This window comes from Oratosquilla oratoria, chromosome 12 (genome assembly GCF_046742065.1).
Source record: "Oratosquilla oratoria isolate Oo_2021 chromosome 12, ASM4674206v1, whole genome shotgun sequence".
In the NCBI taxonomy this organism is placed as follows: Eukaryota; Metazoa; Arthropoda; class Malacostraca; order Stomatopoda; family Squillidae; genus Oratosquilla; species Oratosquilla oratoria.
The window spans coordinates 38074428-38087740 of NC_134788.1; the positions used below are offsets into that span (position 1 = coordinate 38074428).

The window sequence follows — 13313 nt, forward strand, 5'->3', positions numbered from 1 at the left end:
GTGCACTGCGTAACTCTATAGACTAAACGAAGGCATTATAAAGTGTAAATTTAACTGGAGTCGGAGTCGGTAAAAATATACCGACTCCGACTCCAGTGACACCGTAATTGCTTCCGACTCCGACTCCGACTCCACAACTCCGACTCCGACTCCACAGCCCTGGGATCTATATCATATGCCTTATTTATTTCTACTACTACACTGTTCTTTCTTGTGGTACTTTCTTACTAAATCACTCTGGTACTTGCTGAATGAGGATTTTGAGTAGATTGCTGGTTGATTGGCCCTTTTTACATGCATGTTCATTGGGGGAAAGTGAAGAGTATTGAGGTCATTAAGAGAAGTAGAAAGAACTGGTGGAGGGTGTGGTGGACAAGCCCCCCCACATGTGCTTCGACGCGGTATTTTGGCTTATGGCATCGCCGCCGCAGAAATGGGATGGACCAGGAATGGATAGAGTGTGTAGAAGTAGCTGGCCTTCGGCCTTATATTAATTGTATGTAGGTTAAGTCTATAGTACGCCTGTACTACATGCATTTGTATCCTCTTGAAAGCACAACCTAAGCCCTGCCGAGCCATGTTTCGATCAGGATGGGTCGTGTGCTACTTTAACGTACGCATGAGGCCTATATAAAGATGCCAGGTTTGGTGTCCCCAGCCAGTTCCTTTCTGTACTTGTACCCAGCAGTGCCCGACCCGAGGCTCGCGGTCACTTTTGTGGTTTAGGGCAGGGCTCCGCGCCCTGCCCGCGCCGACCCAGCCTACGTCGACACTCGCGCTAACCAGAATAAAACCACCAAACTCACCGGAGTCTCCTTCACTCCTTCGGCACCTAAGCACAAGTAACATTCACGTAATGTTACAAGGGCATTTCAAGAGTCTTCAATCGAGGTGATAAAATTCTCTCTTTTCTTATATATCTATCTTTTGTTGACTTTTATACACTACACTCTACAAAGTTCTTGTAAGGAATCCCCTCAAGTACACTTAATTTCGGTCCTAGATCAGTTCTGCAGTGACGTCATGATTTCTTTAGTCCAATGATCTTTAACTTTATATCTAAGAACCTCCCTTAAGGCCGTGATCTTACAATCATGAACCAATTGAATTTTCTCCTCCACCCTTTCACCAATCAGATCCGCCGATAAAACTCCGCAATCTCGAATTCACTGCACACTGACTTAGTTTACATCAACAAAAGTAAAACTTACATAAAGCAATAAAATCGAGTCCCCAAGCCCTTGTTTATAAAAATAACGCTGAGAGTGAGGTAATAAAATTCCTCGCCTTCTTGCCTTCGAACAAATGTTCACAAAACAGCCGAATGTAACCCTCGCCAATCTACCCCTCTTTCTACCTTTATCTACGAACATCTTACATAAATTTAAAAAACAAAAAATCGTAACCGATGTCGTTTCTACTCAAACGAATTGGCAAAAGCAAGTAGCATGCTAACGAGATTCGGCCCAGTGTGACGACACCATTATCCTTCACCGATTATGGACACCAGACTGTGCTACATAGCCCATATCGGGGTTACCACACCGAGCTTCCACGGGCTTCACCAGTGCCGACAGTTGAGAGTTCATTTGAGTAAAAATTAACTCGGTTACAATAGCCTATTTTTCAAATCTCTAAATATTGAATTATCTATCCGTCATGTATAGCAAAGCCGAATGATGAACTAAGAGAATGTGAACCTGTACAAATCTTAGACATACTGTTGAAATGACCTAAAAGAAGGCAAACTTTCTGTAAACGAAGTCATACTCTAGTTATTCAAATAAAGGTTGGAGGTAGGATGTGGAGGGAACAATCACCTAATGTGATGAGCCTATTAAACACCACACTCGTCAGTGATACTGGCCGATAGTTGAGAAGAGGAAGGAAGAGGGAGAGGATAAAATTAATAAGAAATCATTTCTTAATAAGAAATAATAAGACATAGTAATGAAATAATAATAGTAAATTTTAGAAATAAAGCGAGGGTGGGAGAAAAACATTAAATAGTTGGAGAGATAAATGTCGACATTTCAACGAGTCGACAATTTCGGAAAACCGTTGTCCCTGAACGCCTAAGAACTAGTGTCTTTATATATGTGTGTAATGAAAATGTGGTGTGGAGTGAATAAGATGAATATGACACAGACGGGGAAATGGGCGGGAAGCAAGCGCGACTGGGCTAGTCTTTAGAGAATAGGAATAGTTACGCTAGAGAGTGATTAACATCAACGATGCGAAACCAACGAGGGAGTGAAGCTCGAAGCAAGGGCGGGATTTCTACGGAACTCAGGTGACCGACAATTTCCTCACAGAAATAAAGAAAAACTTCTTTTCCTACACACACACACACACTCATATATATATATATATGTGTGTGGGGGGGGGTAAAGAAAAACACAAGTCAGAGCTGAGTTTATTCCTCTAACGTTTCGACTTTACACCTTCAGAGAGACTACGATTTGGTACATGGGATTACAAGTTTATATATCGTCTGGAGGGCGTCTCCAAGTTGTTGAACTGGCGGATTATAAAGGATTACATAGGCGGAGCATGCCGACAGGAGACCTTTTGGTCCATAACTAGGTCGGATGCGAAAAAAATATGTAAATGATTAAAAGTAGATAAGATAAAATTGAAATTATAATAATATAAACAATAATAAAGAAAACGATACATAGGTATAGTTAAATGATAAACAAAAAAGTAAATAGTAAATAATAATAAACTGACAAATGATAATGGAAATCACGCAAATAATAAATAAACAGACAAATAATAAACAAATAATCAAATAATATAAATTAAATGGCACTCATTACAGCATCTTGCTTAAATGTTTATCTAAACGAATCTTAAAGCTTCGAATTGAACTACATTGCACTGCCTCTGTAGGAAATTTATTCCATTCATTAACTACACGGTTGGCGAAATTGTTTCTACCCACCTCCAAATTAAATCTATTTCCTGGTAGTTTGAGACCATTATTTCTTGTCGGATTCTCATTCGGTGTAAGAATTTTGTCACTTTTGATGTTGTCAATTTCCTTTAGAATCTTAAAGACTTGTATCAAGTCACCTCTGAGTCTACGCTTTTTTAAGGAAAACAGATTCATATGTTTTTGTCGATTTTCGTTTGATTTATTTTTGTATTTGTAATCAGTTTTGTGGCTCTCCTTTGTACTTTTTCCAATCTGTCAATGTCTTTAATGAGATTCTATGACCATACGGAAACAGCATATTCCAAATGTGGACAGACTAAAGATTTATACAGCTTGTTAATGAGAGATGAACTTTTGAACTCAAAAGATCACGCAATTAATCCTAGGTTCTCATTTGCTTTCTCAGAGACTTAGATACACAGCTTGGATGATTTGAGATCGTTACTGATAATTACGCCGAGATCTTTTTCACTATCCACTTTTGTTAACGAATTTCCAAATAACTTGTAATCGCACTTACTGTTATTTTTACCTATGTGCATAACCTTGCATTTACTTGTGTTAAATTTCATTAGCCACTTTACAGACCATTGCTGTAATTTGTCTAAATCTTCTTGAATATCTAATTTATTGAAGTGGTCATTTGCCATCCCGCACAATTTTGTATTATCAGCAAATTTGGAGACAATAGATTTTAGTCCATGGTTTATATCATTGATATATATACTATGAACAGAAGGGGCCCAAGAACGAAGCCCTGAGGAACTCCACTCGTAAAAAATTTCCATCTAGAAGTTTTGCCATTTAAAACAACTCTCTGTTTTCGATCATTCAACCAATTTCTAGTCAAGCTTAATAGGCTGCCACTTATTCCGTGTGAAGCTAATTTAGTAAGTAGTCTTTCGTGGGGGACGGTATCGAAAGCTTTTGCAAAGTCTAGATATATTAAATCTATATTGTTTCTCTTATCATAATTCGAGATAACTGTGGTGTAGAATTCAAGTAAGTTAGTCACGCAAGAACGTTTCCGTCTGAATCCATGCTGGCTATCATTTATCAAACAGTTACTTTCTAAATGATGTTCGATAGCATCTCTGATGATAGTTTCCATTATTTTTCCTACGATTGAAGTCAAGCTTACAGGCCTGTAGTTATTTGGTTTCTTTTTGTCACCTTTTTTGAATATTGGAGTGACGTTAGCTAGCTTCCATTCTCTTGGGACATCTCCGGATGTGATGGATTTTTTTATATAATTTCTAATGGAACAACAATCTCATTTTTCATTTCATTTCAGATTCTTGGATGCCAACCGTCAGGCCCTGTTTTTTTTTTTTTTTTTTTTTTTTAGTTTTGAGTTTCTCTATACACATTTTAATTAAATCTTTTGTTGTATTTACCGTAATAAGTTTACCCTAGATTTTTCACAGGTTGTAGTTTGGAGTTCACTTTGAGGTGTTTCGTTTACGAATACTGAGCTAAAATATTTGTTTAAAATATTACACATTCCTTCGTTTGAATACTCAAGTTGACCGTCAGCAGATAATAGTGGGTCAATGTGATTCTTAATAACCATTTTATCTCCAATGCAACTGTAGAATTCTTTGGGATTCTCTTTGGATTTATCAGCGATATTAATTTCGTATTGTCGTTTTCGTTTTTTTATTGTCTTTTTTAAATCTAACTTTGATAGTCGTTAGGTGCACCCGAACACTTGTATTTCTTATAAGCCTGTCTCTTTTTAACAATACTTTTTCAGTTTCTTTGTCGAGCCATTTTGGGCGAGCCCAATTTGGGGGGCGTCTGTCCTTAAACGGGATGTAAGTATGAATCATCTTAGTAAGCGTATTTTGAAACATTCCCCACATCTGATCTACAGGTCTTTCGCTTAAAATTGCCTCCCAGTCTGTAAGCTGAAACTCCTGACGTAGTCCTATGAACTGAGCTTTACTAAAATCAGGTATTTTAGATGCGCATGTACATATATACATACATATACCAAGACTTTTTCACCCTTACAAGGGAGGTAGCCAAAAAGAAAAAGGCATAAATCATTCCCACCCATTCCATCCCTGAAAAACACTCCACTCCCCTCCACCCTCTTGCCTCCCTCTTATCTTAGCACCTCCTGGATGACGGGTCATCCCTGCACCTTGCCCACTGCCCTGGGTCAGAAGCAGTGTCGCATCTTCAAGAGGGGAGATGCACATGTATCTATTCTAAAAAAATTTAGCAGTTTGATTCTAAGATCGAGTAAGTTTCCATGTCTTGTGGGTTACGTGCTGAACTAAGTAATTGTCACCGAGAAAATCTATGAAGCGACTACCTATATGGCCATGTTCAAGAGTCAACCAATCAATGTCAGTAAAATAGAAATCACCCATTATCAATAAGTCCCGGTTGCAGAAACTAGACAGTTCTTGAAACAACAGTTTATCGTCTGCTAATGATAATGTTTTTGGCTTTATTAAACCTATATCATTTTTTTGTCCATTTGTTTGGGTTAATTCTACCCAGAAACTATCATATGCATCCTGTTTTACTTTCTCTAAAACACAGGCATGGGCATTGCTTTTAACGTATAACAGAACACTCCCACCTTTCTTTTCTTGGGGTTCTATCCTGATGAAAGTGTTTCAATCCCGCAATATTAAATTCAGCTTCAAACTCTTTACCATTTAACCATGTCTCGGTTATTCCTATCATATCGAGATTTTCACTTTTGACATATGCCTGTATTTCTTGAAATTTATTCCTAATACTACGAGGTACAGAGGTGAGAAGGTCATGTGAAGTATTTTCTGGTATGTTGGAATGGCTGTGGATGTGAATGATCAGTGTAATCAGCTCGATTATACTGATTAGGTGCTAAGATATATATGCGCAACACTAGTGGAATCATATTGCACCTCTGATGTCCACCGGTGTGGAGAGGGAAGCCATGAAAGTACATCTACACTTACCGGAGATCGAACTCGGGCCTTCCGTGTTCCGAGGCAGGAACGTTACCCACTGCTCCACGCATACATATACATACATACATATACCAAGGCCTTTTCCCTCTTACAAGGGAGGTAGCCAAAAAGGAAAAGGCATAAAATCATTCCCACCCATTCCATCCCTGAATACACTCCACACCCCTCCACCCTCCCTCTTAGCACTTCCTGGATGACGGGTCATCCCTGCACCTTGTCCACTGCCCTGGGTCAGAAGCAGTGTCGCAAGACACAGCACATCCACAGCAAGGCCGCTTCATTAAATCGGCGACCCCCCCCCTCTCCGTCCCCCCATCGCATAAAAGGAGAAGACGGGGAGAAATCCCTTCGGGCTGCGTCAAATTTTGCTCACATATACTACCTCACCCCCCATCCCCCCGCCCATTCCACCTCATGCAATCACAACATCATCCATATACAACCACTCCCCATTCACCCCTGTCTTCTGTCCTCTCCCGTCCTTCCTCAACAGACATACCCCTCTTCCCCAAAGCCCCACTCACCTCATCCTAGGACGTCCCCTCATGTTCACTCCCTCCACATCTGCCTTCCATGCCTCTTTTACTAGTCTTTCTTCACTCATTCTTTCCATGTGTCCAAACCATCCTAATACTCTTTCGTCAACCCTATCTCCCAACTCTCTTTCCACCCCTGTTCTCCTCCTCACCTCCTCATTTCTCACTCTATCTAGCCTAGTAACCCCCATCATACTTCTCAGACACCTCATCTCAAACACATTCAAACTCCTTCTCTCTTCCTCTCTTATGTTCCATGTTTCTGCCCCATACAGTGCTGTTGGCACAATCACTCCTTCATACAGTCTCCTCTTAGCATCCATTCCCAAATTTCTATTCCTCATTACACTTTTTAATCCACCAAGGCATTTACTCACTTCTCTCAATCTACATTCTACCTCCTCCTTCACTCCACCTTTTCCTGCCACATTTGCACCCAAGTATCTAAAACTATCCACTTCCTCCAGTCGCTCTCCCTTAATGCTCACTTCCAGTCTACTGCCACTTTCACCCCTTGTACATCTCATCACCTTACTTTTACCCACATTTATCTTCAGCTTTCTTCTACCACACACTCTTCCAAACTCTGTCACCAACTTCCTCAATCCCTCCTCCGATCCTGCCACAAGCGCAGTGTCATCCGCAAACAACAGCTGGCTCACCTCCCACTTTTCTCCATTTTCTTTAACCAACTCCAATCCCTGACCCACTACCCTTGCATTTACCTCTCGCACTACCCCATCCATGTATAAGTTGAACAGCCAGGGCGACATAACGCATCCTTGACGAAGTCCCACCTTTACCTCGAACCACTCACTCTCTCCATTTCTAATCCTGACACAAGCTCTACTACCCTCATAAAAACTCTTGACAGCTCCTAGAAGCTTTCCTCCTATCCCGTAAATCCGCAAAACCTCCCACAGTGCCTTTCTGTCTACCCTGTCATAAGCCTTTTCCAGATCCACGCAGACCCTAAATAAGTTAATATCCTCTATCATATATTCTTGTTAAGAAAACAAAATTTTGCCATACTGATATTACAGCAGCAAAAGTTCTGGAAGTGGGCAGTACTGCCGATTAATCGGAGATTAGAGGATTAATAGCCCAATAGCCCTCGAGGACCTGATTTAGAATTATTTTTGCCAATCGAGCATAACTTCAACTAAAGTCTAGCATATTCTCGCTTGAAAAATCTGGTAACATTGGTCGTGTGAATACGAGAAAAATGAAGTAATAAACGTAGGATTCAATTTTTCAAAAACCAAGACATACTTTAGGAAAACGAAATATTTTTTGTAATTCACGAGAATCTGTTCTTGTTCTTAAGTGTTGTCACTAAACAGCAATTCTTAATTTTATTTGTTTTGTGCTCAATATCAACATTGTTATTTAAACAAATGCGAAATACTGATCTTCAAGGAAACACAACAAAACTATCGTCCTGTATTTGAACACAATTTTTCGAAGTAAGTAACAATTTCGAATTGAGCATCCTCAACAGAAACACAAATTGTTATTGTATCGTAAACACTCTCCCTGTAAATTCGCCTATTGTAAAAATATTAATGATAAAAATCCATTGCAGACCGAAGTTGGATTGAAGCAATGTATGATTGTTGATATGTTGCTGCGGTTTTATGCATGACTGGAGGTGTCTGGCGTAAATCCCTCTGTAATTACCACAAATGTATCATGTTATCTGTTCCATAGTGGGTTCGAAGTGAGCAACATTCCTATGGATGATATTGATATCATTAATGCATGTAAGTGGAAACACATTTTTCACCATTCTTGTTGTGCATTTGAAAGATCTGTTGGTATTACTTTAGAAGTCCACACCTACATGATATAGCATTAGAAAATTAAATATTAATTTTGTTAAATATAATACGTCAATATAATTTTTTTTTCCTTTTTTTTTGCGGTAATCAATAACAGAAAACATTTAACATTGCTACAAGCTATGCACAAACTAATGAAGTGCCGTCGTCTTTTGTTTTGATAGATTCAGAGGTCGACAAGGATGACCTCGAGAATTATAGGTACTGCGTTACAAAGTGCATGTTAGGTTAGAATAGACAAATTTATCAAACTTTAATTTCTTTGACCACCGTATCTGTCAAGGCAAAGATGGTGTCTCAAGCAATTGAAGTAACTATGTACGTAGCTTCTTGCAACTTTTTCTTTTATTGATATCTGCCAAGAATGTATATTAATTTTATTATATTGATATATTATGATTTACAAAATTATTATTTGATTTTCAGTTGCTATATCACATAAGTGTGCACTTCTTAAAATTTAATGATGTTTCATCTTATGGAATGGTTAGGTTTGGAACTATTGGACTACACATGTTTTATGTTAAATATTTATGTTGGCATGATTATAGTACTTTATCAATTTTATTTACTACAATAGATAAAATATTGCTATATTTTATTATATATGTAGAATGTCATCTATGAACATATATAAACCAGATGTACTTAACTACCATTTCTTTTGGACTGATTCTGCCTTCTATTGACAATTCATGGCATTGTAGTAAGGGGAAGACTGCTGACCATAGTTCCTGAGAAAATTATTACTTAGATTTTTATACATATAGGAAAGGAGCCACTGTACACCTGATAACTGCACAATAGGGTTTAGTTAGTCATACAAGTGGTGTGCAATTGTTTGGAGTTAAAAAAAAATCCCAGAAGGAAATTTTGTTGTAAAATGAAAGATTGCATGAAAAACTATAGGAAAACCAAATATTGGTCAGTTATATTTATTTGCCTTGGTTTGGGCATTGTGGTGTTGTGAATTTGTATATTTTATCACTTCGAGGTAGTGAGTGGTGAGTGGTTTTCATGCATGAGTGAGTGACGTAATATTTCTACTACTTTTTCACACTCTGTTCTTCACCACTGCTGCTTCAGTTGTCCAATGTTTCTTTCTTTTTAATATGAATATTTTTATGTAAGTTATCTTATATTTTACACCACTAGAAGTAGCATTGTAGGATATGCAGAAGTAACTGACCTGCCCCTTCCATGATGTCTGAGGAAAACAAAGTATGCATGGGTGGGTAGGTGTAGTGTGTGGACTTGTCCACCCTGAGTTGCCAGACTTCATTTTAAAATGAATGGGAATGAAATATAGACGGCTGCATTTAAGAAAATCCTTCACATTATATGATGTATGTTGCAGTTACACACTGTTTATCATGTGATGCATGTCTCAGTTTACGAGTTACTCTCTAATTGTCAAACCTCGCTATAAAGTCATATTGAGGACCAGCCTCTCTTACAACTTCCCAGAGATTGTTCCAGGAAGTAATGCATATTTGGTCATACTATTTACCAATAACTACATATTTATCAATAACTACAGTCAACTCCCTGCAAATTCACTAATTTTTGGGTAATATTACTATAAGTAAAAATTTATTGTACCATGTTATATTGCATCTGCATGTTTGAAAGCATTTGACTGAGTCACTATTGTGATATTAAGGTATCTGATATACTGTGTGTCTGTATATAATGAATGCTATCACCTCATGTCTAAGGAGTAACCTTGCCAAGCCTAAAGCAACTTTTGTTTATTCATTTTAATATTTGGTAGCTGAAGAAGCACTCATTAAAACAATGCTTTTAGATGGGCATACACAATTAATGAATGAAAAAGTAGGAGAGAGGGAGAGAGAGAAATATGGAGAGATGGCATGGTGAAGGACAGATAATGACAGGGATATTTTGTGGGAGGTTGAGAAGGATGTATATATGAGTGGGGGAGAGGAACAAATATGGTAATGTGTATATATATATATATATATATGTATATATATATATATATATATATATATATATATATATATATATATATATATGTATATATATATATATATATATATATATATATATGTATATATATATATATATATTCAACAATAACCCACTGTGTTGGATAAGAAGAAATGAAATAGATGATATCCATATATTTCGATCACGGACGGTGATCCTCTTCAGTGGATTACAGTCTGTGATCAAAATATATCAGTGGGTTCTTGTTGAATTTTACGAATGTGTTACGACATTACTTTGTAGTTATATATATATATATATATATATATATTGTGTGTGCGTAAAATATATATATATATATACATACATACATATGTATACACAGGGTGTCCCAAAAGTCTGTGTACGTTAGATTTTTTTGTGATAGAATGTGTACTAAACACTAGAAAGCTTTCTCTCTCTCTCTCTCTCTGTATATATATATATTATATATATATATACATACACACACACACACACACACACACACACAAATATTTCTTGAGCACAGGTTTTCTCTTCTGCAACTCTGAATGAAATCAACTGCATTGGATGCTTCGATGATTTTAATGTAGGTATTTATGTTTTAGAAAACCTTATTGTTTGTAGAGAGGGACTGGATGAAATTATTAATATCTTGAGTAGCATAGGTTACTTAAGCGGCCCATACACGATCAATTATATTGCGCAATTTCATCGTCAATACTCTGAATTGACAATTAAATTGACCGTGTATGGTCGATATATCGCCCATACACGGTCAATTTAATTGCCCATACATGGTCAATTTAATTGTCAATTCAGAGTATTGACAATGAAATTGTGCAATATAATTGATCGTGTATGGGCCGCTTTAAGGTGCTGTTGTATGCTAGCTTGGTAGAATATCTTTCTAGTAACAGGGGGGACTGTTGACTATCTTTCACAGAAAGTCAGAGTTTTGCTGAAATTTGGTTTGTAGGTAGTTTTAGGAGTCTAAACACATTTCTGGAATTTTAAGATCAATCTGAACAACCATTCAGGAGATATGACTTCAGATATTTTGAGGTCATATGAGAGGTCACTAACATTTGGCGACTAATAACTAGGGTAATAAAAGTCATAGTTATATAAATGTATATATATATTTAGAATTAGAAAAAGACAAGGAATCCAAATACAGTATCAGGATTTTAAAACTCTAGGTTGGGAAAAAATTTAGTTCAAGATTTGACCCCAGGGGTATCAAAATTGAAAAAAAAAAAAAAAAAATATATATATATATATATATATATAAATATATATATATAGATGAGAAAAATGAAGGCATAAGCTTTGGCTATTAGAATTGGTAAAAAAGTGTTTGTTTAAGCTAGTATTTTTCATATAATTAACAAAAGTGAGCACCATATATGTTGTCAATCAACTGTACATATTTTTCACACAAATTCCTGATCTAATTAATTACCTCTATTTTAATAACAAAAAAGTTATAAGTGACCATGTATATATAAATTGCATATAAGCACAAGCATTATATATTGCACAGGGATTGGCATAATTACATCAAACAGAAATTAGGTTAGCATAAAGTTGTATTGGATACAATTTTGGCATATTCAGTACTTTAATGAATTTCTTTCTGAAGAAAAATATAGTTAATTTGGCTGCCTCCTCTTAGTCTATGACAACTTATGACAGATAATATATGATGTCCTGGCACTGAATATGGATCTTTATTTTATGGATAATGATATGCACTTGCTCCAGAAAACCCAGATAGATGTGAAGAGTTCACTGTATAATCATCAAATTCCTCACAATATTCCTCCACAATTCCAATCTAGAGTTGACCATCATAAATATAATTAACATACTCTCTTGGTTTGACACATTTTACATTATTAACCATTGCAGGTTCATTAGTAATATGACTTTCATTCATTTCTTCTCCAATGCCACTTGAAATGGGATACACCATCAGTTCTTCCTTGTTTATGGGAACAAATCTATGATATTTCTGAGCCCCCTGAATAGCCATGTTGTCATGGAATCAATGTTCCAATCATTGTTCTGCATCTTTCATATTAGATGTGGATACAAAGAAAAAATGTTATTGTCTTGCTCAGTTGTTCTTCACAGAATTGAAACATTTTTTTCTGGTATAAGAATTTGCCAGATTGGGACCATGCACCCTTTTCCCTGGAGCCCCACAGGGGACATTCCTAAAAAAAGTAAAGGCATAAGAGGGGCTAGGAGTTTTCCAACCAGCACCCTAAGGTTTGGGTCTTTTAATGTGCGTGGATGTGGTACAGATGAGAGTAAAAGGAAAAAGATAGGTAGTATGTTTGTTAGAAGAAAAATAGATGTGTTGGCTTTGAGTGAAACTAAGTTGAGAGGGGAGGGTGAGTGTAAGTTTGGGAGTGTAAGTGGGAGGTTATCAGGAGTGAAGAGAGGGTGAGGGAGAGAAGGAGTGGCTATACTAGTAAGTGAAGAGATAGGTAAACGTGTAGTGGAGTGGAAGGAGGTTTCCTCAAGGATAATGTGGATGAAGGTGAAACTGGGAAAGGAGATGTGGGTCTTTGTAAGTGCGTATGGGCCTGATAGTGAGAAGAGTAAAAGAAAGGGAGGCTTTTTGGATAGATTTAAATGAGTACATAGAGGGATTAGGGAGAAATGTCAATGTAATAGTACTGGGAGACCTTAATGCTAGGATAGGAAATGATCCAATTGATGGAGTGGTTGGGAAATGTGGAGTTCCAGGAAAGAATCGTAGTGGAGAGTTGATGGTGGAGATGTGTCTAGAAAGAGAGTTGAAGATAGCAAATACAGTGTTTCGGAAGAAAGTCAAGCATAAGTACACATGGGAGAGGGTGGTGGATGGAAGGGTGGTGGATAGAGCATTAATGGAATATGTAGTGGTAGATAGGAGTATAATAGGAAGAGTTAAGGATGTACATGTGCTAAGGGGAGAGGGTGGGGGAATATCAGATCATTTTTTGGTGGAAGGTAAGTTGAGAGTGGAGGATAGATGGAGAAAGAGGAAAAGACA

The 13313-nt window shown here is 37.3% G+C and overlaps 1 protein-coding gene across 5 annotated transcripts in view; it reads left to right on the forward strand.

Annotated features, from left to right (window-relative positions):
- The first annotated feature begins 7684 nt into the window (after positions 1 to 7684).
- LOC143031440 (uncharacterized) overlaps positions 7685 to 13313 on the forward strand; it is a 39888-nt gene continuing 34259 nt past the window's right edge. For 3 of the 5 annotated variants that reach the window (XM_076195251.1, XM_076195254.1, XM_076195253.1), the window contains exon 1: positions 7685 to 7915. Coding sequence is in view for 1 of the 5 variants with exons in the window: in XM_076195250.1 (XP_076051365.1) it covers positions 8189 to 8212 (24 nt within the window). In the remaining 4 variants the exon portion in view is untranslated. Of the gene's footprint in view, positions 7916 to 7970; positions 8213 to 13313 lie in introns of those variants that run through there. The other 2 variants (XM_076195252.1, XM_076195250.1) reach the window with 1 other exon arrangement.